We start from the raw sequence: 24,527 nt of genomic DNA, 5'->3' as shown, positions 1-24,527 counted from the left end.
GGTTGCTGTGCCAAGTCAGGTGAGTTCTATAAGCTGCCGATCTTTCATGTCTCTTTTTTCTTCAGGTTCACCTTTTAAGACTGGAACCTTACATGGCATAGAGCCGGGGCTCCCTGGTCTCCAAGGAGAACGAGGTCCAAAAGGAAACCCAGGTTTCAAAGGAGTAAAAGGTGATTTTGTCCCCTTGAGCTTCTTTGTCCCCCAAACTTCTTAGAAAGGCTTTATGGGGAATAAGTAAGTCAACAGCCTTAGGAATGTTAATGGAAGCAATCTTGATTCTTGAGAGGGGCTTTGATCAAAGGATTATTGGAAGTGCTATAATTAGGGCTCTAAGATCAAGGCTGGCAATTGAAGTCACATAGAACAAAGTGGTGTGGGCTACTCTTCCTACTCCTTCCACCTGCTGAAGCTATTGCTAGTTGTCAGGGTATTAACCAACCCAATGCCTCCCAGTTTGCAAGAGCAAGACTGGAAGCCACTTATCATCACCTTCAACCTGAAGCAAAGAGCTCTGAACTGGTCAAGACCTGAGACTGAATAAGCTGACTGACTCCAGGAAAACAACCCAAGTCCCCACTGATGCTGAAGAGCTGATCAATAAGCCTAGCCTTCCACCACACTGCTTCTCTCCATCTTCTTTCTGCCTTTGGGTCATTTCCTTTCTCCTTCCTCTAAGGGAAAGATGCTTAAATAAATCAATTCATTATGCTTGCAATGCAGGCTTGGGTGGCAGAGGTTTAGGGATGGCCTAGGGACTTCAGATATCTGAGACTTCCCTCTTCTTTACAGGAATTAACAGCTCTCCTCTCCTTTTTCACTTCCCTATCATAAAATGTCACTGCCTAAGTATAGGAGCGGTGACCTGTTTCAGACTCTCAGGTCTTGACCTAGTTCAGAAATTTCAGAAATATTGATCTCTATTATTCAGACTCAAGGAAGACTATGAGAGTGCAAAGGTCACTAAATTGCAAGTCTGAACTTAGGATGTTAATTCTGGCCCTTCCCTGACTCTGCACAGCTGGTGTATTTCTCAATACCATTCTCACTCATTAAAGAGGGACAACTCTAATGCTACCCCTTCTAAATTTCCATGAGGCCAAAAGATTTTCTCTAAGTCTAGAAAAGTGATAGTGATTGTCAAGCATCATTGACCACAGAACAACCTAGGGCAAATTATTAAAAATTATAGTCTTGGGACTTGCCTTGTAAGATTGATTGATTCATACTTGAACAGAGCCCGGAAAACTGCCTTATAAACAGGTGACTCATGTGAGAGGTCCATGGATCATACTTGAGAAATACGGATGGAGTATTCCTTATTTAAAATGTTTCAGACCAGAAGTGTTTCAGATTTCATATTATTTGAATTTTGGAATATTTGCACAGACCTTATGGGTTGAGCAACCCTAACCCAAAATGCCAAAATAAAAAAAAATGTTTTCAATTTCAAAGCATTTAAACTCAACCTATCTTAATCTGAAGAACACATAGTTTTCTCAGTTTCAGGGTTTATCATTTTTCTGTAAGTAAAAAGTTGTCCTTCAGAATACTAGGGAAACTCAGATTCACCTATGTTGTTGCTAATTCTCATTCTCCAGACTCTAAGCACAGAAAAAGTGTAGTAGATTTGACTTTGCCTTAGTGACTCCTTGATTCCTCAGTAGGAGTGCTTTGCTGAAATCAGTCTATTTGGCCATTTGTCTTATGTGCATATATGTACAAAAGTCTGGGAAAAAGAAATTCTGATGAAAAGAATTGTTGAGTGGCTTGGATTCCAGACTCTCAATTGGTTAAGTATAAGTCAGTGGTTCTCAACACTGATTGCACATTGTGCTCAATGGATGACTGACATCATCCCAGACCAGTGGAATTTGAATTACTAGCATAGATGTACTCTGAGGGAGAGTAAACCTAGTTCATTTGAGTCTGTTCTCTGCAGGTCTCTTGATACTCTCCAAGGCAAGTTGTTCAAGTCACAAATAACCAATATCAGATCTTTCTTCTTGAATAGAAGGCCACTTTATTTGACATTGTCTGTTTTCCTTCCAGGGGACTCGGGATTTTGTGCTTGTGATGGTGGTGTCCCCAACACTGGCCCACCCGGAGAACCAGGTCTACCTGGGCCACAAGGTCTCATGGGCCTTCCAGGCCTTAAAGGAACCAGAGGAGATCCAGGCTCAGGGGGCACACAGGGCCCAGCAGGGGCTCCAGTAAGTCTTGCCAAAGTTTGACCCTGAGGGAGCAATGGGAGCTTTCAAGTGTCCCTCACTCCTCAACAATCACTTTCCTAAAGCACATAAAAGAAGAAGATAAAGCAAAGCTTTGGGGTTTTGATCTATAACATGAAGAAGTCTGACTAGATGGTGTCCAGAGTCTCATTCTGCTTTAACCTTCCCTCCTTCCTTTCCCTTCCTCCCTCAAAATTATTTGCATTGGTCTAGCACCACGCTGAGCCCTGAAGATAAAACAGGAATTAAGATGAAATTTCAATTCTCAGAGATTTCAAAATTTAGAAAGAACACAGAAAATAGGGGCAGTTATTATTCAAGATGTCAATGCAATCAAGTGCCAAGAGCAGTGCCAAAATGTACCCAAGGACGCCTTAGGTCATATGCGCCAGAATTCTATGAAGTCTACATCTCCTAATTATTCCCTTTTGTCTGTTGTCAGGGATTATTTGGGCCTCCAGGTCTTGTAGGCCCCAAAGGAAAGAAGGGTGAACCAACTCTCAGTACTGGATCTGGCATGCCAGGGGAGAAGGGTGATCCTGGCCCCCAGGGGTTCCCTGGTCTAACAGGAGCCCCAGGCAAGGATGGAGTACCAGGTTTACCAGGTCTGCCAGGCCTTCGGGTAAGTTGATCATTCCTGGGTGATTAACTCTTTAAATTCTCAAACCTGACTTAGGGGTGATCTAATGACTCCTGGACCAGGAAACAGCAGAATTGAGTCTGGAGTATCTCATCCTGGTCCTGCACTGACATTTTTGGCTCTGTGCTTTTCTTCCTATAAAATGGGAATCTTTTTCTCAGAATAATCATTGTCTCCTTTGGTAAATGTTAGTAACAATTGACCAAATCATTTGAAAATGTTTTGGCTTCTCAGTAGCTTTCTCCTTCAAGTAATCCAGCTGCTTTCTTTCATCTCAAGGGTTGTTACAATACACATTTCCTGCCCTCTGCCTGCAAGAGAGAACCTTTTGAAGTATCAGATCACACAGAATTGAAAGACCATTCCCACTAACTAAACTCAGAGAAGACTGATGAATAAACTACAGTCATGGAGAATTTTAGCAAAATGCAAATTATTGGTCACATTGGTTAACTTTTTCCTATGGTCAGAGGATTCTCCAGGAAAGTCTCTGAGACTTTCATTCTTTTTTGTGTTGTCTAGGGTGATGGTGGACAGGGCTTCCCAGGTGAAAAGGGGTTCCCAGGACTTCCTGGTGAAAAAGGTCATCCTGGTCCAACTGGCCCTCCAGGAATTGGGCTACCAGGACTTCCTGGACCCCGTGGGCTTCCTGGAGATAAAGGAATAGATGGATTACCAGGGCAAAAAGGTCTCCATGGACCTCCAGGTGAGTCATGGAATCAGATGGCTTTGGACTTGAAAATTCAACCCCCATAGAGTAACTATGACTCAGGTTCATGAAATATGTCATAAGAAGAGACTAGGTTGACAAAAATCACTACTTTTAATCCTCTTAAGTGTTTTTAAGTGAGAAAAGGATTATGATTGTATTGTGATAAGCTTAGAAGGCAGAATAATATGGATTTCAGCTCTCCTTAGTGAGGAACAGAGCAGTCTGAAAATGTCACAGAGCTGCCTATGGAGGTTATGAGCTCATAATCCCAGGAAAAGTTCAAGGAGAAGCTGGATGACCATTTACTGCAAATGTCATCAAAGTAATGAGTGGGAGATTAGACAAGGTGTCCTCTCAATTTTATGTAATTTTATCAGCAGGGAAGATCCTTTCTTCAATTGATGGAATCTTGGATTGTGCAGAGACTATACTACATTACTTAATACATTAACTTCTTTTTATAATTTCTTTTCCTACTTGGATTTCAGGATATATAATAGTGACATTCCTGCTTATATATTATGAAGGTCCTGAGCTATTAACATCTTCTTTCATACACCCAGGACAACTCTTCATCCTAATTTATTCTCTGTAGTCCAGAAATTGTCTCTTTCCCTTAGTGGCATCATACTTTTATTTTTTACCCTTTTTTCCTCCACATTTTTATTGGTGCATTATGTTGTATATATTGGTGGGATTCGTTGTTATACATTCATACATACACACAATATAAAAATATAATTTGGCCAATATCACTCCCCAGCATTTCCCTCCTCTCTCCCCTCCTTCTACCCCTTTCCTCTACTGATTTATCTTCAATTTTCATGTGATGCCCCCCCCGCATCCTTTCTTTTCCTTTATCCTCTCTAGCTTCCACATATGAGAGAAAACACATGGCCCCTGACCTTCTGAGTTTGGCTTATTTCATTCAGCATAATATTCTCAAGTTTCATTCGTTTTCACACTCACAGTCATCAGAAGTTTGAAAAATTGAGGTTGTCTTTTTTTCTTCCTTTGAAATGCTTCTTATATTCTCCCTTCCTGTTGTTGCTACTAAATTCTTACTATCTTGTGCCTAGCTTATCAAATATTTCTATACTATTTGGAATAAATGGATGGTTGGTTGGTTGGATGTTGGATTGATGAATGAATGGATGAGTGGATAAGTAAGTGAGTGAATGATAACTTCCTAAGTAGTTTCTCATCTCCTACCTCCAGACTGCCCATTCAATTATACTATGAACATTGTTGCCAATTTAATACTTGTGAAGTGCCAATGTCATCAAGTTACTGTCCTAATCCAAAGCTATGAATGGTCCCTACTGAGTAGAGAATAATTTCCAAACTCCTCAGCCTGGAATACCCATAAGTCTCCAAACATGGACACAACCAACATTTTCAACCTTATCTCACTCTCTTCATAGTAAAAAAAAAAAAAAATTCACTGTACTCAAACCAAACATATCCATTCCCAGCTCAAATATTTTGCTTATGCTTCCTTTTTCTAGAATGCCTGTCCTCTTTTCTCTATGTAGTCATATCATATCCATCTTTCATTGTTCAACATAAGCTCTACTTCTTATTAAGCTTTCCCTTGACTTCTACTGTACGCCATTGCTACTAAATTGTGTATTTCTTTCCCTTAATGTTTTTACTTTTTCCAGCTACATTGTAAGTCTCTGGAAAGTAGGAGGGTGAATAATATTTCTGAGCTTGTCTCTACCTGCCTAGGATAGTGCAATGTTCCATAGGAGACAAATATTTAGTTGGAGAATAAATGGTATTCCCAACCACCAAGGGGCTATTTCTTAGACCAATTTCTCTTCTTTCCATCATTTCATCTTGAAGATTTTTTTTAAAGGACAAATTATCAGGTCCTGTAACAACTTTTTTATTTTAAAATCCATTTTTGTGAATTGATGCAATAAGCATGATGATTAAAACTTGATCATTCATGATTCTTAAATCTAAGTCAGTAGTTCATTTCACAAATTCCAATGAAGACTATGAAGAATGTTATCAAACAATACCATTCTGCTTTTTGGAAGACCTGATATCAGCTATGGCTTTTCTTCCAGCTCCGTCTCCAAAAACAATGTTAATGGTGATTTTATTCTGCCAATCATGGGTCTTAACTCTAGGTCAACCTATTTTCCAGGCAACTAGGTTACAAATTGAGTTATAATAACATGGTGCCCATAAACTTATTCACCCTTGGGATTGGGGATGTAGCTCAGTCATAGAGCACTTGCTTAGCATATTCAAGGTCCTGAGTTCAGTCCCAGTATCTCAAAAATTTTATTCACCCTCAAGTCTTCTGGGTAATAGCAACACTGCAATTGTTTGAAAACAGGCTGACTCAACAGGAGGAAACCCATGAGATCATTTTTATCCCAAGCTTCACTAGTTCCTGGACACAGAAAGTTCTCAAGAGTATAGGGCTAGAGTCAACTTTATCCTGGAAGATGCCTTTTACAGAAAATGTACTTGTCATAGTATCAAGACTTTCAAAACAATTATTTCATTTAGAGCATTGGCTTTCTTATTCTTTCTGTGGTAAGCAAATATAATTCCTCAAACCTGGGTTTCTTTCTCATAATTTTAAAAACAAGTAATCTGTGGGCTTCAGGCATTTGCTTACAGCCTTTTCTGTTGCCACAAAAATATTAAAATGCCATTCCTAAATGTACCCATCCCTGCCAGTGATAGCCTGGGCTAAGACAGCTGGATTGCCAAGAAAGAGAATGTAGTCATCCGAAGCCTTTCAGCCTAGTAGTGTGAATTATTACAAACCCTGGGCAAGCTGACAACTGGCTGTTTCCAAAGAGACTCTGGCTCCAGATGCTCATAGTAATCCATCACCCTGATTATTACTGAAGCGGCTACTGTGTGCTTGATCCTGTGAGGGTGCCAGCATTCTCTACTCATTCCAAACAACAAATTTGGTTGGTGGGCATTCTGAGCTGCACACAAGACTTCCCTTAGGCCTCAACGAACTCCTGTCTTGCTTTAATTTCTTCTTTACTTGATTGGTCTAGGTGATTGCTGCTGCAGGGAAAAGGTTGGTAAAGGAGACATAGACACAGAGGGAGGTGAGCTAGCTAGCTAAGTCTACAGGTTCTCGACACCAATGTGGGCAAAAGGCCCCTTCCTTTTTGTCTCTTTTTTTTCTGACACTCAGTATGGCCTCAGCATCACTCTGGAGACCCTGTTGGGGAGGGTTGATTCTAAGGCTGGGATGCAAAGGCTGGTGCTGACACTGACACTGCTTTGAGGGCTCCCTAACACATACCTCCTGGGGGAACACAGAAATAAATGGGCATGAAGTTCCTGAGAGGGGCTGATACCCTTCACCATGCATGTTGATGGCTTGGCTAATCTCGAACTTAAGCAACTGCATTTTCTGAACTTTAACTGGAGCCGTACCTTGCTTACGAAGGTGCCTTCAATCATCTATGCATGCCAATCTTTATTCATTAAACTCAGAACAAATCAAGATGTTAGAAATCTTTATAACCAGAGGTCCTTTATATTCAAAAGATGAATTTTGGCATTTGTGTGAATATTTGGAATAATTTGGTCATTTGTTGCACTTACAAAACAGAGCAAGTGTAGGGCTGATTTCTGCTTTGTTGAGAATGTTTTGAATTTAGGAATGCAGAAGACAAGATGTAAAGTAAAAGCTAGCTACCAGTGTGATGTGAAGTCGTTACCGTCTCACCATTTTGAACCCATACTTTCAGTACACTAGTATAGTGCAGTCTATAGGACTACCTGGGGCAAAGTTATGAAGGGAAGTATTGCCTTGATTTCCTCTAGTTTCTATATACCTTCCCTTTATCTTTATTTTTTCCTGTACAGGAACAGATGCCTGTCTTCATCCCCATCTTTTAAAGGCTTTGTTTTGATCTGGCTGTCACAGGTGAAAAGAATCTATGAAACTGATCTCATAAATTGGGGATGGATGGCTTCATGTTTGAACCCAGCCCACAGATATTTATAGCTTATCCAGTTTGTTTCTTAAGACATACATAAAGCAATAGAACTATAATGGTTATGAGTTCAGCACATTAGAGTTAATGGGCTATTGAGATAGTTGTGGGCAGAAGAGTCTTCTACACGATCCCTCTCATGACATCAGCTACGAAGGCAGTTCTTCCACTTAGTTCTGAGGACCCAGGCCTGAGCAGAGCACAGGGATAGAAGCATCTTCTCAGTGAAGCAGCTTACCATGTGGTGCTTACCTGTGGAGTTTATTTCCATAGTTGCAATGTGATTCTCAGAAATAGCTCTGTCATCTCAGTATCTGACAGGATGGAGGTGGTTGTGACCACCTGTGGAAGAGGATCCAGTCCTAAAGCTGCTTCCCAGCTGTGGAAAGATGAATGTAAAAGCCTAAGATCTAGAAGCAGAAAATTGCTTCCCAGGCTACAAAGTAGTGTCACTAGCCTGACTGAGGTGGAAACCAGGGGATAGCCTTGCAGCAGCTCTTCTTCTCCTTAAATATGACAAGAATTTTTTTTTTCAGTACTGAAAGTCACCCAGGGCCTCATGGCATGCAAGATTTGAGGCAAGCATGAGGAGAACTATTATTCATTGAGCATATGCCAGGGTGCCAGGCACTGTTCTAAGTGCTATTAGCAGTTTAATATGATTCTCACAAAACACCATATGAGATAGGTAGTTCCTGTTTTACACAGGAGGCTAGAGAAGTTTAGCATCTTGCCCTCATTGATAGTTATTAACAGAACTAGGATTCCAAATCAAGTCTGTCTGACTTCAGAGCTCAATATAAACAATATATTATAATGTTCAATTCCCAGTCTTGATTTAGGAATAAAACAAGTGGGGTAAAAATGCCAAGGCTTGTGGCTGGGGTTGTGGCTCAGTGGCAGAGTGGTAGCCTGGCACATGTGAGGCACTGAGTTTGATTCTCAACACCACATACAAATAAATAAATATATTGTGTCCATATATAACTAAAATTTTTTTAAAATGCCAAGACTTCATGTTGGAAAATAGAAGTGGAATGCCAGTCAGTTGAGTAAGCAATCTGAGTCATAGGCTGTATATATATATTTTTTAGAAGAAAATATATATAAATATATATATATATATATGTTTTTTTTAGAAATACAATTTGTGATTTATTTTAAATACAGGCAATGCTATAGCAGTTTATTAGAACTATTGGCCCTGTGGTGTAAAGCAGACCTTGGGGGATTTTTTTAATGAATAGGCAAGGCTAATTTTAATTAATATAGCAATTGTTTGCAAACGGCACTTGAGGGAGCCCACAAACAATTTGTTCACCAGTATTTTATTAAACCTCCCCTCTGTGATCTTATGGACTTTTCATTTGCACTATGAATGAGCAAGAAAGAATTTGCTAGGGGAAGGTTATGCATACCAATTTCAGCATCTTGAATATTGAAATTGACTAGCCCTCCTCCCTGAGTATTTGACAGTTTCACATAAGGAGCTGAGGCAGGGGTCCTCATTTGTCTGTCATGACCAAGAAAGTGCTCTTTGGTGTTTGCCTGGTACAGACATATGGGTGCATCTGACCAAGAAAAATCAATGGGCTTTGCTAGATCCCAAATGAAGGGTTATCAAAAGAACCCAATTGCTTGGGCAAATTCTTCATTTCAAGAAAAGGGAAGTTGTTAACTTGAGGGGTCTTGGCTTCAAACCCTCCAACTTAGTAATGTAGGCATAATGTACCCTCAGTACTAACCCCAAGAAACCATTCTGGAGAGGCTCTATCTAAGGCAGGGTGAATAGGCAATTACCATTTGCTGCTCTACTTGCACAGGCCACCTCTAGTAAACTTTGTTAGGTAATACCCACTGCATAGGTGACTGCTTGCCCACTGGACAGCAACTATTTGATAAGTGACATCCAGGCACTTAGACAATAAGGGCATTCTCATCATAAGCAATTGCACTGGTAGTAACTTCCAAGAACTTCTGATACCAAGATTTTTTGTGAGGGCTTCCACTCAGTGGGGAGAATTTGGTTGTCCCATTAAATGGAATGGAAGTAAAGGAGCCTGCTTGGGGGACATCTTCCCTGGTTCATTGAATTCACATAATACATACATGTTACCATTTACAGGAATCACCTTGCCTTGTATTATTCCTGGGTCATATGGTCCATCAGGATTCCCAGGAGCTCCCGGATTCCCAGGTATGGAATGAAGCCAGAGAAGGTCACTGAGTACACTTGACAGGTCATGAGCCAAGGAAAGCAGAGTCCTAACCCAGTAACATTTGAGGATTAACATTTCTCCTGAAGGCTGCCTTAAGGATTGAGGGAACAGAATGTCTGCTGGAGAGGGTAGAGTGGGGAGGTGAGAATAGTAGAGGCCTTCCAGGAGACTGGGATTCTTGACTGAACATCACCCATCATACCCAGGCACACTGACTATCCTTCCCCCTCACTACTTGCTTTGGATTTTTAGGCCCTAAAGGGTCCCGTGGCCTCCCTGGGACTCCAGGCCAGCCTGGATCTCATGGAAATAAAGGAGAGCCTGGAAATCCAGGATTAGTTCACCTCCCTGAGTTGCCAGGTAAGGAAAAGAGCTTCTTACTTGCTTATCCTTTGTGTGAGTGTCTGTTCAGATTGTGGCCTCCCTTCACCGATGATGGGAAGCTAGGTTTGTTCTCTGGTGTGGTTGGGATGGTTTGATCTCACACCCAGAAAAAGAGAGATCACAGAGCCATAGAGTGTCAGCATATCAGAGCAATAAGGGCCATTTGAGATCAGTTTGAAAAACCTCTTAACTTTCAGATAAGAAAACTGAGGCCCAGATGGAAAGGACTTGCAAAGATCACAAAACCACTGGTGACAGCTAGGACTCTGCTGAGTTGCCTACTATAGCATTTTCCTGGGTCAGTTCCTTAAAGGTCAGATAAAGAGATCCACATCAGTCAGAGGGAAGTTATCTATTTCTGTCCCTTTTCTCACACCCTGTTGTTCTGACATAAGCTTCATGGGGTTGCATTGCACCAGTGGTTCTCAAACTGTGTTCTCTGGGCCACCATCTGTATCAACTGTAAGCTCGTTCGTGATACCAATTCTTATGCTGTCTTCAAGACCTACTGATCAGAAACTCCAAGGGTGGAACCAACAATCTCTGTGTTACCTCAGGTGATTCTGAACCCCTATGCTCTAGAGCTTGGGACTCACGTTGGGCCACCTGTCCCAGAGCTTATTGGGACTTCATTTCTTTCCACTATCCTCTCTTCACCCAAGAAGAAGGAGGTATGACAGCAGGAGTCAAGCAACCCCCAAGGAGATTGAGCGTGTGCTCGGAGGCTTTGGGTGTTACCTGTGCTTTCCAGCACCTGTCAAGTCCCAGGAAGCAGGTTGCTGACCTCTGCCCATGGTCAACCTTATAAAACTAGAACTTTCTTCAGGTCACTTAGTACAGTCCCTGCCTCTGCACAAATCTCCCAGGAACAGAGAGACCCCTGACCTTTAGTAACATGTTTCATTTTAGGAAAAAAAAAACTCTTGGAAATATCTACCTAGAAAAGTCACTTCTAAATATCCATGGCCTTTTATTTTTGCCTCTTTACACAGGATTTCCTGGCCCTCGTGGGGAGAAGGGCTTGCCTGGGTTTCCTGGGCTTCCTGGAAAAGATGGCTTACCTGGGAAGGCTGGCAGTCCAGGTTTACCAGGTTCCAAGGGAGCCCCTGGTGACATCTTTGGGGCTGAAAATGGTGTTCCGGGGGAGCAAGGTCTACAGGGATTACCAGGGGACAGAGGATTTCTTGGAGACTCTGGCCTTCCAGGACCGAAGGGTGACTCTTTTTGCCCCACTTATTTAACAATCTACAGAAAGCCTTAAAGTAACTGGTATACTTGCATGAATCTGGGATGAAGGGTGAATTAGAGGGTTAAAATGTAATATCATTTTGTTCTGTCTCTCTTATCTGGGAAATTTTCCTTAAATAGCCTGAGTCCATTTTCCTGCCTTGGTAATTCCAGAAGTGACCATAATGACTAGCCAAATTTCTTGCAAAGACTCTGGTTTTCTGTTGGGAATAGCAACAAGGTTGGAGCTGAGAAGACAGTGGCACCTGAGATGAATCCTGGGCCAAGCTTTTCTGCTGCAAGTTGGTTTGTTGCTTCAGTCTCTGATATAGATCCAGGTTGTGATTATCTGCCCCCTTCCCTATTATTAGGTTTGCATGGAAAATCTGGCTTGCTAGGCCCCAAAGGTGAGCGGGGAAGCCCTGGAACACCAGGACAAGTGGGACAGCCAGGCCTCCCAGGGTCTGTTGGTCCCTATGGCATCAAGGGCAAATCTGGACTCCCAGGAGCACCAGGTCTTCCAGGTACTTCAGGTAGGTTCACCAGAGGAAGAACCCCAACATGACAGACTTCACTTAGGCCCTGGGCCCAGGTTTTGTGAGAGGCAACAGCATCAGTGTGACATGGTCAGAACTTAGATCTGAGACTTGATTTTCCTCAATACTTAAGTTTCAAACCTCAAGGTTTCCTGGCAGTGCCAAGAAGAACAGATTGCTGCAATTCAGTTTCCAAAATATGATAACAATTCACTTCCTGCCCCCTCCTCCATGACTTGATGCTCCCATTTCCTGCTTCTGCCAGCCTCTTGCCTTCCCCAGTTAGAGAAGCCACCTGTGCTGTACAGGTGGATCTAGTGCATCCCACTGCCTTCGCTGGAGCTGTGGGGAGCCCACTTCAGGTTGAGGAGGAGCTTGGGCAAAGTGTGAATGCCAAAAAGTGGCTTTCGCTCAGCAGTGGGGCCCCGCACCGCCTGCTTTCAACCTAATGTTCGCAACTTGTCTTTTTTGTGCACTTTCTTCCCTACACTTCCTCAATGACCCTATCATCCCCCCCTTGCTCCTGGCCCAGTGACTGAAGTTGAGTTATTTGCAGAGCCATTAATATCCTTTTTATCCCCTTTGTCTTTCTGGGTTTCTGGGGTCTTCGCTTAGGCTGCCTAGGTGAAAAAACACAGCACACCAGCTTAAAGACTAAGATCCCCACCAGGGATTTATCTGATTATACACTATAACATGCCCTTGCTTACAAGGCCAGGGATCCCTGAGCTCGTGCTGTGGGGTTGGCTCCCATTGAATTTCCTTCCCTTGTTGAGGAGTTCCCTTCACAGCCTCCCATTGGAATCCTGGGGCTCCTAGCTACTTGATGTTTTTCATTCCATAGAAAGCTAAGTCAGCCATTCATTTAGGTCCTTGGGGGCCCAAATACCTCTGTCGTCATCGATTTAATCCTTTGGTTTTTTAATTTCCTTGCTTTGTACCTGAACATTCCACTTTGGCAGCAGCTCAGGAGGTTAATCCCATTGACCAACTTAAAGCGTGGTGAAAGACAGCTCAGAATACCTCAGAGATCAAATGGGCCTTGTAGGTTTCTACAGTACTTGGCACTAGGGGGTCTTTCAACCCTAATGCCAAGGAACTGGCTGACTTAACTGCTTGCTTGAGGGATTAAAAGGGCAGCCCTGCATCCAGGGCTCCCTGGGAGGCTGAAACAACAGCTCAGCTTTAACCTCTACCTCACCGATTGGCTCAGGAAACAGCCATTGTGGAGCGATTCAGACTGAAAGTATGGGGAAACTGGAGCCCAGTGGCCACTCTGACTTCCCAAAGCTCCATTCAGAAGCTAAAGCATGAACCACATTCATAAAGGGAGAAGTTTAAATCACAAGGAGGTTGTTCCCCCTGCCAGCTATTGTGCCATGCTGGAAGTAATAGCCATTTGGCATGGCACTCTGGGTGGTAGGTGGTAATGCTCCAGCCAACTAGGAACTCTAACTGCCTGTTACCAGCTTGCGTATGTCATTGTTAAAGGGCCATTTACAAAACCGAACCAGCCAACCAACCAGAAGCTATGGGAATGGGCAGTGGCCCAGATCTGGCCAGAGCCTTGCTTAACAGCTGTCCTGTTTTCTCTCCTGCGCTGACATAGGACATCCTGGAAAGAAAGGTCAAAAAGGTGATAAAGGTCACCCTGGATCAACTAGAAAAAGAGGTCTACCTGGGACAAAAGGCCTTCCTGGATCTCCAGGGCTAATTGGCTTCTTGGGGAGCCCAGGTTTGCCAGGAGTCACCGGATTGCCAGGCCTCCCAGGCCCAAAGGGTAAGTGAAATGATCAGGAAGGCCAGTGAAGTGACCAGTGAGTACCAGCTGCCCAGCTTTGCCCCTCTCTCTGCCCAGGAATGGGGAACTGGAAGGGAGGTGGGCAGGGCTTCCTGTGAAAAGATAGTTGGAAAAGGTTAGTACTAAAGTAAGACTCTAAGGTGAGTCACAGACTGCTTGCTGGGTGCAACACTGGACTGAATATCATGGTCAGAAAAGCCCAGGGCAGAGTTGGGTTTGTGGCTCAGTGGCAGAGTGCTTGCCTAGCATGTGTGAGGCACTGGGTTCAATTCTCAGAACCACATAAAAATAAATAAATAAGAGATATTGTGTCCATCTACAACTAAAAATAATTTTTTGTTTTTTTTAATTTTATAGACTGCATTTTGATTCACTATACACAAATGTGGTACAACTTTTTGTTTCTGTGGTTGTACACGATGTAGATTCACACCATTCATATAATCATACCTTTACATAGGCTAATGATGTCTGTCTCATTTCCCTCCTTTCATACCCCTGCCCCCCCCATTTCCCTCTACATAATCTATAGTTCCTCCATTCTTCTCTTACCCCTCACCCCCTGGGTCCCATTATGTATCATCATCCACTTATCAGGGAAAACATTTGGCCTTTGGCTTTTTAGGATTGACTTATTTCACTTAGCAAGTTATTCTCCATTCCATTCATTTATCTGCAAATGCCATAATATATTCTTCTTTATGGCTGAGTAATATTCCATTGTGTACATATACCTCAGTTCCTTTATCCATTCATTTATTGAAGGGCATCTAGGTTGGTTCCACAATCTAGCTCTTGTGAATTGAGCTGCTATAAACATTGATGTGGCTGTGATACTGTAGTATCCTGATTTTTAAGTCCTTTTTAAAAAAAAGAAAAACCCATGGCAGTAACAGCCACAATGAAGTTTCTCATTTGCACGGCCATGGTACCTAACAGCTCTTACTTCCTTTGATCGCCTTTATAGTCATCACTGGTTGGACAGGCGACAACTCTGTTTTAAACAGGGAAAAGTGGTCCAAAGGCACACAATTTATTAGCATCAGAGGCAGGCTAGAGCTCATCTCCCTGCCTTCTGGCCCTAGAATTTTTTTTCTGTGTCACACATGAGCTCTAACTTGATGGATCATAAGAGCTACCTGCTTCATTCCTTTGTGTTGCTTAGTGCTTCGTTCCTGTTCAGGGAAGTAGAGTGATTTGTAATGACTAAGAGCTTAGTAATGACTGAGGCTTGGAGTTAGAGAAACCTAGATTTGATTCCCTTCTGTGAAACTTCTTAACTGCATGACTTTGGACAAATAATTCTAACTCTCTGAGCCCTGTTGGTTTCCTCATTTGTAAAACAGTGATAATAATACAAGTTCTTGTTCCTCAACAGGTGAGAAGGGGTCCACTGGACTGGTAGGTTTTCCAGGAATGCCAGGTCTCCCTGGTATTCCTGGTGCAAGTGGATTAAAGGGGATTCCTGGATCAACTGGAAAAGTAGGAACATCTGGACAGGCTGGGAGACCTGGTGAAAAAGGTGAGAGGAAGTGAATGCTGGACCTGCTCAATGTTCATTTTGCTTGATGACTTTGTCACTTCTGTACCTTATACCAACCCTGTGTTAAATAACAAGATTTGGGGCTTCTAAATTAAGTCCTTTAAACCAAAAGACTTCTGAGTTAACACTGCATATCAGAGACCATGTTACTTAGCTTTCTGTTACCATACAAATACTGGAGAGAAACAACTTATATTAGGGGAAAGGTTTATATTGGCTCATGGTTTCAGAGGTTTCTGTTCATGGTCACTTGGCCCTGTTGCTTTTGGTCATGTGCCTCAGCAGAATATCATGGCAGGGAGCATGTGGTGGAGAAAGCTGCTTACCCCATGGTGACTGGGAAACAACAAAGAAAGAGGAAAAGGAAAAGACCAGAGTCCCACAATCCCCTTTGATTACATTCTCAATAACATCCTCACACTGGGCTCCACCTCTCCAAGTTTTCACCACCTCCTAGTGCACCAAGCCTTTAATATATGGGCTTTAGTATTGTGCCCCCAGTCCCAAAAGGCTCATGTTGATCTTGGGGTACAAAATACATTCAGTTCATCCCCAAGAGTCCCCAAGGACTTCACAGTTCTGAAATTGTTAAGTCCAAGCCCAAAGTTTCCTCTGAGACTCAAGGAAAACTCTTAGCTGTGAACTCTGTAAAAATCAAAAGAGCAAATTTCATATTTCCAAGATAATGGGGCACAGTAATTATTCCCACACACAATGGAGGAGTAGGGGCAGGATCAGACTGAAGCAGGACCTAAACTGAGCAGGACAAATGTTAAATCCTGTAGCTCTGTGTCTGACATTATGTATGCACCGTGGCGGAATGTGGGTTCCCAAAGACTTGTGCAACCCTGTCCCTATAGCCTCGGGAGTTGCAGCCCAGCAGGCCTCTCTTGGGCTGGCTCTTCTCACAGTCTGCAGCTTCCTTTGACCAGCATTCTATGTTCTTGGCATCTCTAACTTCCTGGGGACTCCACTGCAGTTTCAGTTTCATTGTTACAGCTTTGCACATCACCCTGTCAGGGATTTCTTGCAGGGTCTCTGATCCTGCTTGGCCTTCTAGGCTTTCCTTTGAAATTTCAGTGGAAACCTCCATAACACCAAAACTTTGCATCATTCATGCCTGCAAAACCAGTACCACACACACAATGTCACGGTTGGCTATTGGAGCAAGCTGTATCCAGGCTGGATTGAACCCCCATTGTAGTAGCCTCTGAGTACCTGGACTTGAATACAGGGAAACAAAACCTGGAGAAATAATTCTCTAGGTGACCTTGTGTGAGTAGGTACTCTGGCTCTGTTAAAGGAAAGTTATTGAAATGAGTTTACACTTTTATACCTTTGCATCTGGGATGGGTGATAGGTGATGGTGAAGACTTGCAAATTCCTAAGATGTCCTCAAGGCATCTATCAGTTGTCCCTGTACAAGGTACTGGCTTATTTTTAATGGCACAAACTAATTGATTTAGGAAGTGTCCTCCTTGGTGGCATCTTTAAACACACCCTTTTTCTGACCAAACTGCAAGTTTTTCAAATTTTCGCACTCTGCCCCCTCTTTGCTCCTGATTTTTATAGTAAATTTGACTAAATACAGTAATACCCATACCACTGCCTGAGTGCCTTGCTGTCTTGACATTTCCTCAGCCTCCCACAAAGTCTCAGATGACTTTTATCTTTTGCTTTTTTCTTTTTTTGCCACGATGTGACAAAGGTAGCCTCTAGTCGAATTCCCAGTAGAATCCTCATTCCTATTGGAAACCTCATCAGCATAGCCTTTACTGCCTACATTTCTATCAGTACTGTGGTCTTCTGAGCTCCCACCAAAATTTCTGTTAAACCCTGTGTTCTAGGTTTTCTCTAGCCCACTCCTCAAAACTTTTCCAAATTCTTCCTGTAAACCAATTCCAAATGGTTTTCCATATCATCTCAGGTACTGTCACAGCAACAACTCCATTCTTTGTACCAATTGTCTGTGTTAGCTTTCCAGTATTGTAACTCATACCTGAGATAATTTATAAGAAGGAAAAGTTTATTTTCCTTACAGTTTTAGAGGATTCAGTTCATGGTCATCTTGTGACCTTGCCTTTGGGTCAGTGATAAGGCAGTACATTATGGTGGCCAGGAAGCAAAAAAGAGAGAAGAAAAAGAGACCAGAGCCCCTTTGGAGGGCATGCCCACAGTGACTTAATTTCCACCCACTAGACTCTACTTCTTATAGACTCCACCACGTCCCAATGCACCGTAGACTGGAGACCAAGAACACATGGGGGAATTGGGGGATACTTATCTAAACCATAACAAAGGCTTCATCCATACATCTCCCTGATGATACTTGGAGAAGGGTTTTGCTATGGGTCTAAATTAATGATGAACCATTAATGATGTTTTGTAGAAAGAGATTTGCATTCACAAAAATGCAAATTTGTGGAAATGGAGGTGGAGAAGAGAATGAAAGTAGCCCAGAAAGAGGGCTGGGGGTGGCATGGAAAGAAATGATGTGAAAGCTCTGCCCTTGTCTGAGTCTGTATCTAGACGATCTCTCACTCTGATTGCCTAATGTTCATCCTTGCAGGAGACAGAGGTGATCCAGGTCCAGTTGGAGTACCCAGTCCAAGACCTCCAATGCTGAACCTATTGTTCAAAGGAGACAAAGGCTCTCAGGGCTCAGCTGGATCAGATGGATTTCCTGGGCCCAGAGGTGCTGAGATAGGGAATAGTTACAAGAAATGTCCAAGAAAGGGTTTACAACCAGACTTGGCTTCCTTCCTGAGAAAAGGCCCCATAGAGCAGCAGTGGGTGGCAGCATGGGGTCCAAGGAGGCTGACTTCCCTGTGCCTGATGGTTGCTTGGACTTTGAGTCTGCCATTTGCCATTGCCACTGTGGAAGTAAGGCTTTTAATCACAGTCTGTGGTATCCCTGGAAGAGCCTGGCAGATAGTGGGGCATGGGCACTGAACTACTTGCTGTTTGCTTGATTGAGGATGACCCTGATGGTGCCCCATAAGAGTAAAAGGCACCTCCCCCATCATGCCCCCGCTTCCAAAACGAACCTTCCCCCCACACCTGTGTCCCAGGGTATCTGCACCTGGATGAGCTGGTTTTCTCTTATTCAGAACATTTTCCCAAGCCTTTTTATTTCTCTCCCAGGTGACAAAGGTGAGCCTGGTCGTCCAGGGTCACCAGGCCTACCTGGAATTCCTGGTTTCCCCAGCACTATCAAAGGACTTAGTGGGAGGCCAGGGCCACCTGGATCCATGGGACTACCGGGCTTACCCGGCCTGAAGGGATCCCTGGGGATCACAGGTTTCCCAGGAATGCCAGGAGAAAGTGTAAGTGTGCCCAGATCTTTGTTTCTCCACCACAGAAGGGCTTCTATATAGGGAGACATGCCCCCAGTACCTACCTTACTGATCTCAGCCCACTTTCCAGCCCTCTCCTCCAAGACATCCTCAGATGAAACCATTTCCTCTCTGACAGGTCTTCTCACCCTTTCCTGAGCTTCCCCTCTACTGTGTCTTTGCTCACATTATCTCCTCCACAAAGCCGAGCTTCCTCCTTCTTCTGCACTTGCCAATATGTGCCTGCCCCTTAGGCCCCAGCCCAGCACCATCTCCTGAGTCTCTGAGCTCCTGCTGTGCTGGCACTCTTCACTTCTCACTGCTTACATTGATCTAGTTGGTTCTGTGGGGAATCTGACTTCCTCAACGAGATTGCCAGGGCTTGTGAACAAGAACGACCATGCTTGTTTTTTTCTATACCCCACTACCAGCATCCCATGTTGAGTCGGGCACGTTGTAAGAATTCAGTACAGACTTCTTGATGTTTTGATAGAAATATCTGTGAAGCTCCACAAGGGGCAACAACTAGCAAAAAGTTAAGTCTGGTTTCTCTGGACTCTTAAAAGGCATAGTAGAGTAAGCTAAGCAGTGAGACAGATGAGTTTGGATCTTGCCTCCATCACTTATTAGCTCTGTGATCTTCTACACGTTGCTTCATTTCCCTGAACCTCCTTTTCCTCCTCTGTAGAAAATGAGAATAGTAACCAAATCTCTTTTAAAAAGTAAGAGGAGGGTTGGGGTTGTAGCTCAGTGGTAGAGTGCTTGCCTAGCATGTGCAGTGCAAGGCACTGGGTTCAATTCTCAGCACCACATATAAATAAAAGAATAAAATAAAGGTCTATCAACATCTAAACAAAATTTTTTTAAAAAGTAAGAGGATTAAGTGAGATGGTACATGTAAAGCACTTAACATGGCAGGTACATAGCAGGCTCTGCAAAAATAGCAATATCACCGAGTTAAAATGAACTGGACACAACTCTGCTCCCTGCAGGTGAAGTCCCTGTCTTTCAAAAGTGTCCATCCATCTGGCAGAGAGATTTCACAGACATACCTAAATGTGTACACATACAAAAATAAATAGTGCTAAACTGAATAATCCTGACTACTTATAAAATGAGGAGGGATGGAAACGAAGTGGGAAGCCATTCTGGAAGGGGCCCCAGTGTGAGCAGAGGCTTATAATTAGGAGCAACTATAGCAATGTGCCAGATGAAACCAGGTAAGGAAACAGGCAGAATGAAGGGGTGTCCTAGGTAGTGGTTCAGTGGGCACAGTGACCCAATCTAGTACTCAACCTCCTGCCCAAAGTCACTGCCATATGTCTTTACTGGGTATATATCCAAATGAATCATAGCCATACTAGGTACCAGTGGAAGAACTCTGCTAATAGCAACTGATGTACCCACTTCCCAGAGTCAGACTGTTCGACATTAGCCAGTGAAGGTAGCTTTTCCTGTGAAAATGGTAACATTCATCCAAATTTGCGCTCCAGCATGTGCACACACACATCCTGCTACCTGGTGTCAGAAACACCTCTGTTCCTTGTGGAGCCGTGGCAAAGGGCTCCCCCTACATGGTGAAGCAACACTTGTCTTTATTATATAATGGTTCTAGAGCTTTGACCAGAGTGGTGGTAGCCAACTGTTTGTGGAGTTGCCAGGCTCATCATGTTCTGTATTTTCTTTCTTTTCTTTTTGGTACTTGGGATTGAACCCAAGAGTGCTTTATCACTGAGCTATATCCCCAATCCTTTTATGTTTTTATTTCGAGACAGGGTCTTCTCAGTTGCTTAGGGACTATGTAAGTTGCTGAGGCTGGCTTGGAACTTGCAATTCTCCTGCCTCAGCCTTCCAAGTCATTGGAATTACAGGTGTGCACCATGACCAGCATGTTCTGTAAATTCTAAGAGACTTGCTAGAGCAGCTGCACGTGGATTTGCCAAGATTTCAATTTTGATGGACATTGGGGAATTAGGAATGATAAGATAAGGATTAATCTGCAGATGGAATCCTGCCCCTTCTAACCCTAAGTATTGCCTTGACCCCTGGGTTTTCACCTTCCCATTCACAGAATGTACACCAGCCTATCCTGACAGTGTGTATAATAGACATTTCTCAAGCAATGGCTTGGGGAGTGGAGGGGGAGCAAGATGGTGGGGAACCCTGAGCTCCAGGCAGAAATGATGATTCCTGTATTGTTTTGAAGGGTCCACAAGGTCTCACTGGGGCCCGTGGACTCCCAGGAGCATCTGGTTTCCCAGGCTCAAAAGGTAAGGACCATTTTCTCTTTTAATGTGTTTTTCTAGAGCAGGCTGGATTTCTAGCAGGCCAAGAGCTGCTGTGGGAGTAGACTCTGAGTTTAGGGGGAAATGAATTAGTTTACATTTTTCTGTTGGCCAAACTCCATCTACAATCCTTGTTTCTCAAAGATAATGCAACAAAACATGATACCTACCAAGATCTCCAGGGCTTTCATGGAGCCAAAGAGAAGGCTGTTCTTTGGCTTTATAGTTTGAGTCATCGGCCTTCCAGATTCAGCAGCAGGGGAGAACCTTAGCTCCAGACAGTCTCTTGCCCTAATGAACTGAGCCCATTGGGCAGGAAAATTCCCATCCTTGCTGGCCATTACTATTATATTCTGGTGATGTTTTAGGGCCCCACTTATCATCATCTCTGCTTAGACCAAGCCTAGTGATATATTTCCCAATGGAGATTTGCTGCATGTAACAGCATTTCATGCCAGTAGCCTGGTAGCATCTCAGCTCCTGGGTGGTGATTGATTAGTCACCTTTTACTCAAGGTGGGTAATGGATAATTTTGTCAAAGAGCTCCTTTAGCTATATTGAATATGAAGAAAATGTGTTGAAAAGATCTCTTTGGTGCAGAATGCCTTATAGTTTTCTCCTGATCATTTGAACAATGTCTTCATATCACCAGGAGATCAGGGTCAGACGTTTGAAATTTCTGGTAGCCCAGGACCCAAGGGCCAGCCTGGTGAATCAGGTTTTAAAGGTAAGATTGCTATATTTTTGTCTCATGTGCCTCACAGATGCTTTGAAACTGAGTATTAGAAGGAATTATGAAGACCAACCCCAAGTTCTGCAACTTGTATCCAGTGCAGAAATATTTTACCTGTACATTCCTCAAGCAAAGCAGCCTACTCTTACCTTCAGTTGCAAAGACTAGAAAAGACCTTTGGAATAATAGCATCCCTCCCTTTGTGAATAGATTGTTATTTAAACTGTGTTTCTCAAACATTTTAATCCGTTGTTTCCATTTCTGGAAGATGCCCAGAACAAGTCTACTTAATTCTCAATCTGTTGGTACTTTCCAAATGTGAAAATAGCCACCACTGCACTTTTCAGAGATTTTGTTTGTTTGTTTCATTGTTTTAGTTTGTTTTGTTTGTGATGTTGGGTGTTCCACCACTGAGCTACATACCCAGCCCAAAAGATTCTTCATTGCATGAGGTTCCCTCAGCAGTTCAAAATAGTTTTACCTTCCTGTTCATCCTTTCCTACAGAGGAACACACTGCCAGAAATGTGACCTGACCACTCAGCATTTGTCTTGATTTCATAGGTGTGAAAGGAAAAGGTGGACTGGTTGGTGATACTGGTTTTCCTGGAAACAAGGGTGAAGTTGGAAAAGTTGGTATTCCTGGAGATGTTGGTCTTCCTGGCTCCCCAGGTACCATGCCACATGACAACCTTATTCTGACAAAGTTAAGAATAACTTCAAGCCATGCCCCATTCTGAACTTCTGCCTTCATTTCACATTTAGGAGTTCCAGGGATTGCAGGTATGAGAGGAGACCCAGGACTTCCAGGTTCCTCTGGTCATCCAGGGACAACTGGGCTCCCTGGACCCTCTGGCTTATTAGGACCTAAAGGTATGTGTATTTGAGGGGAGGAAGTGGAGGAAAGTATCCTTACCTCAATGAAGGACAACAACTACTTTATCTTAGAAGGCAGTAGCTTAGGAGCTAGAGTTAAGCCATCCCCAAGGGAATCATCGACAGGGCCACATAAGGAAGAGTAGGAAAGGAGGATGCAGAGGAAAGAACTTGGGCAAGCGAGGGGAAAAGAAGATCATGGGCTCCATGGAGAAGAGTTAACAAGGGAGGTATTAGTTGCCCCTTACTGTAATGAAATCCTTGAGTCTGGGTACTTATGAAGAAAAGAAACTTATTTAGCTCACACTTTTAGAGGCTGAAAGTCCAAACAGCATGGCATTGGATCTGGTGAGGACATGCCCTGGCTTTGTTACCTCATGGCGAATGACATCATGGTAGAAGTCATGCAAGAGGGAGAGATCGTGTGGCAAGACAGGAAGCCAGAGCTCTTTTATAACAGTTAACTCTCAGGAGAACTAATACAGGGTCCCAGGAAAAATACCTTAATCCCTGCTGAGGGCAGCATTCTCAAACACTTAATGAACTCCCACGAAGCCTCACCTCTTAAAGATCTCAACACCTCTTTACCTTGCAACACTGAGGACTAACCTTCCAACACATGAACCCTTGGGGGACACATTAAAAACATATTCAAACCATGGCAGAAGTTGATTGCCCTGTAAATGTTGCCATTCCCTGACTCAGAGACTGGGCTGTGAATCTCTGGGAGATAGAAACCCAAGGTCCTGTTATTACCACTTAAGTTCTTGATGATGTCTAATTAGCTACCATTATACTCTTAAAGTCGTATTTGTCTCTGATAAAAGTCATAAGAATCTAGGGTGCATGGTGTAATTTAAGGGCAGGATATACTCCTTTAAGGCATTGATACCTTAAGAAATACCAGAACTTCAACATGAAGACCTTAAAGTGGCTTCGTGGGTAAGTGGATAACTCTTGACATTTCTGATGTTCTTCCCTCTCAGGATTGCCTGGACCTCCTGGTTTACATGGCCTGAATGGGCTTCCAGGCACCAAGGGGACCCATGGAACTCCAGGTAAGGAAGACCATCAAGGGCAAGGAGGAAGACACCAGCTCTTTCTGAAACCTGACAGGAACTAGCCATGAGCCGTCCATTATGGTCTGTTCCATATCTCTTCACCAGTTTGTGGTTCCTTAATGTAAGGGGGGAAGAGGATGGGATTTATCTTTCTACCTGAATGAGATCTTCTTCCAGAGCATAGACAAGTGGGCTAGGCATGAAGGCCTTCTCCCTGCTGAGTTCTTTTCCCCTCTCTATATATCTCCTCCTAGGAGCCAGTATCACTGGTGTCCCTGGGCCTGCTGGCCTTCCTGGTCCCAAAGGGGAAAGGGGAACACCAGGAATTGTCATTGGAGCTCCAGGGAAACCAGGCCCAAGAGGACAAAAAGGTGGCCGAGGTAAGTGAGCCCATGTCAGGTCTCATAGAAACTGAATGAGACCTTGAAGGGAGGTCCAGGTTGGGGTTCATCGGGGCCATATGGATTTCAGGGTTGTGTTGTGCATGTCTTCAACATCTGTGCGAGTCTCAGAACCCCATGGGGTCTGCTGAGAAAGAAAGAAGAGGCTATGCCTATGACTTTCCAGTGAATTGGTGTCAGGGAACAGTCACCAAGTCCCCTCCAGTCTCCAGGTTCCCTTTCACTCTTTTTTAACTTTAAGGACTCTCTTGGTCAGAACATGGGTTTAGTGGTCCTAGAGGATAGTGCTTGTCCACTTACTGAGAGATTGGTCAGAATTTCCTCAGTGTCCAGTATGGGTGGGACTTCCAGGACTTCCATGGCTACCAGAAGAAGCCCAAGGCTAAGAATAAGTATCTTCCAAGGACAGGCCCACAGCATGCACTAAATTAGGATTCATTGGGTTTACTGGAAAGCAGATTCCACTTGATCTCAGTCCCTCACTCATCAGATTGCCTGAAGTCTATTTCAGAGCTTCCCTTTCCACAAAGAAAAAAATGGGTTCTCGTTGATCAAC

The 24,527-nt window shown here is 43.5% G+C and overlaps 1 protein-coding gene across 1 annotated transcript in view; it reads left to right on the top strand.

The window, feature by feature from the left end:
• Col4a6 (collagen type IV alpha 6 chain) overlaps positions 1-24,527 on the top strand; it is a 298,224-nt gene that overhangs the window by 260,824 nt on the left and 12,873 nt on the right. The window contains exons 20-37 of the mRNA XM_047536018.1: positions 66-170; positions 2,050-2,210; positions 2,671-2,850; positions 3,391-3,574; positions 9,698-9,769; positions 10,044-10,151; positions 11,168-11,389; positions 11,774-11,935; positions 13,548-13,718; positions 15,118-15,261; positions 17,852-17,977; positions 18,427-18,608; positions 20,824-20,887; positions 21,555-21,629; positions 22,198-22,305; positions 22,399-22,506; positions 23,496-23,567; positions 23,825-23,950. Of these exons, the coding sequence (XP_047391974.1) occupies positions 66-170; positions 2,050-2,210; positions 2,671-2,850; positions 3,391-3,574; positions 9,698-9,769; positions 10,044-10,151; positions 11,168-11,389; positions 11,774-11,935; positions 13,548-13,718; positions 15,118-15,261; positions 17,852-17,977; positions 18,427-18,608; positions 20,824-20,887; positions 21,555-21,629; positions 22,198-22,305; positions 22,399-22,506; positions 23,496-23,567; positions 23,825-23,950 (2,370 nt within the window). The remainder of the gene's footprint in view (positions 1-65; positions 171-2,049; positions 2,211-2,670; positions 2,851-3,390; positions 3,575-9,697; positions 9,770-10,043; positions 10,152-11,167; positions 11,390-11,773; positions 11,936-13,547; positions 13,719-15,117; positions 15,262-17,851; positions 17,978-18,426; positions 18,609-20,823; positions 20,888-21,554; positions 21,630-22,197; positions 22,306-22,398; positions 22,507-23,495; positions 23,568-23,824; positions 23,951-24,527) is intronic.

This window comes from Sciurus carolinensis, chromosome X, assembly GCF_902686445.1.
Source record: "Sciurus carolinensis chromosome X, mSciCar1.2, whole genome shotgun sequence".
Taxonomy (NCBI): Eukaryota; Metazoa; Chordata; class Mammalia; order Rodentia; family Sciuridae; genus Sciurus; species Sciurus carolinensis.
The sequence above is the reverse complement of the archived record's forward strand: the minus strand, read 5'-3'. Positions and strand labels throughout refer to the sequence as shown.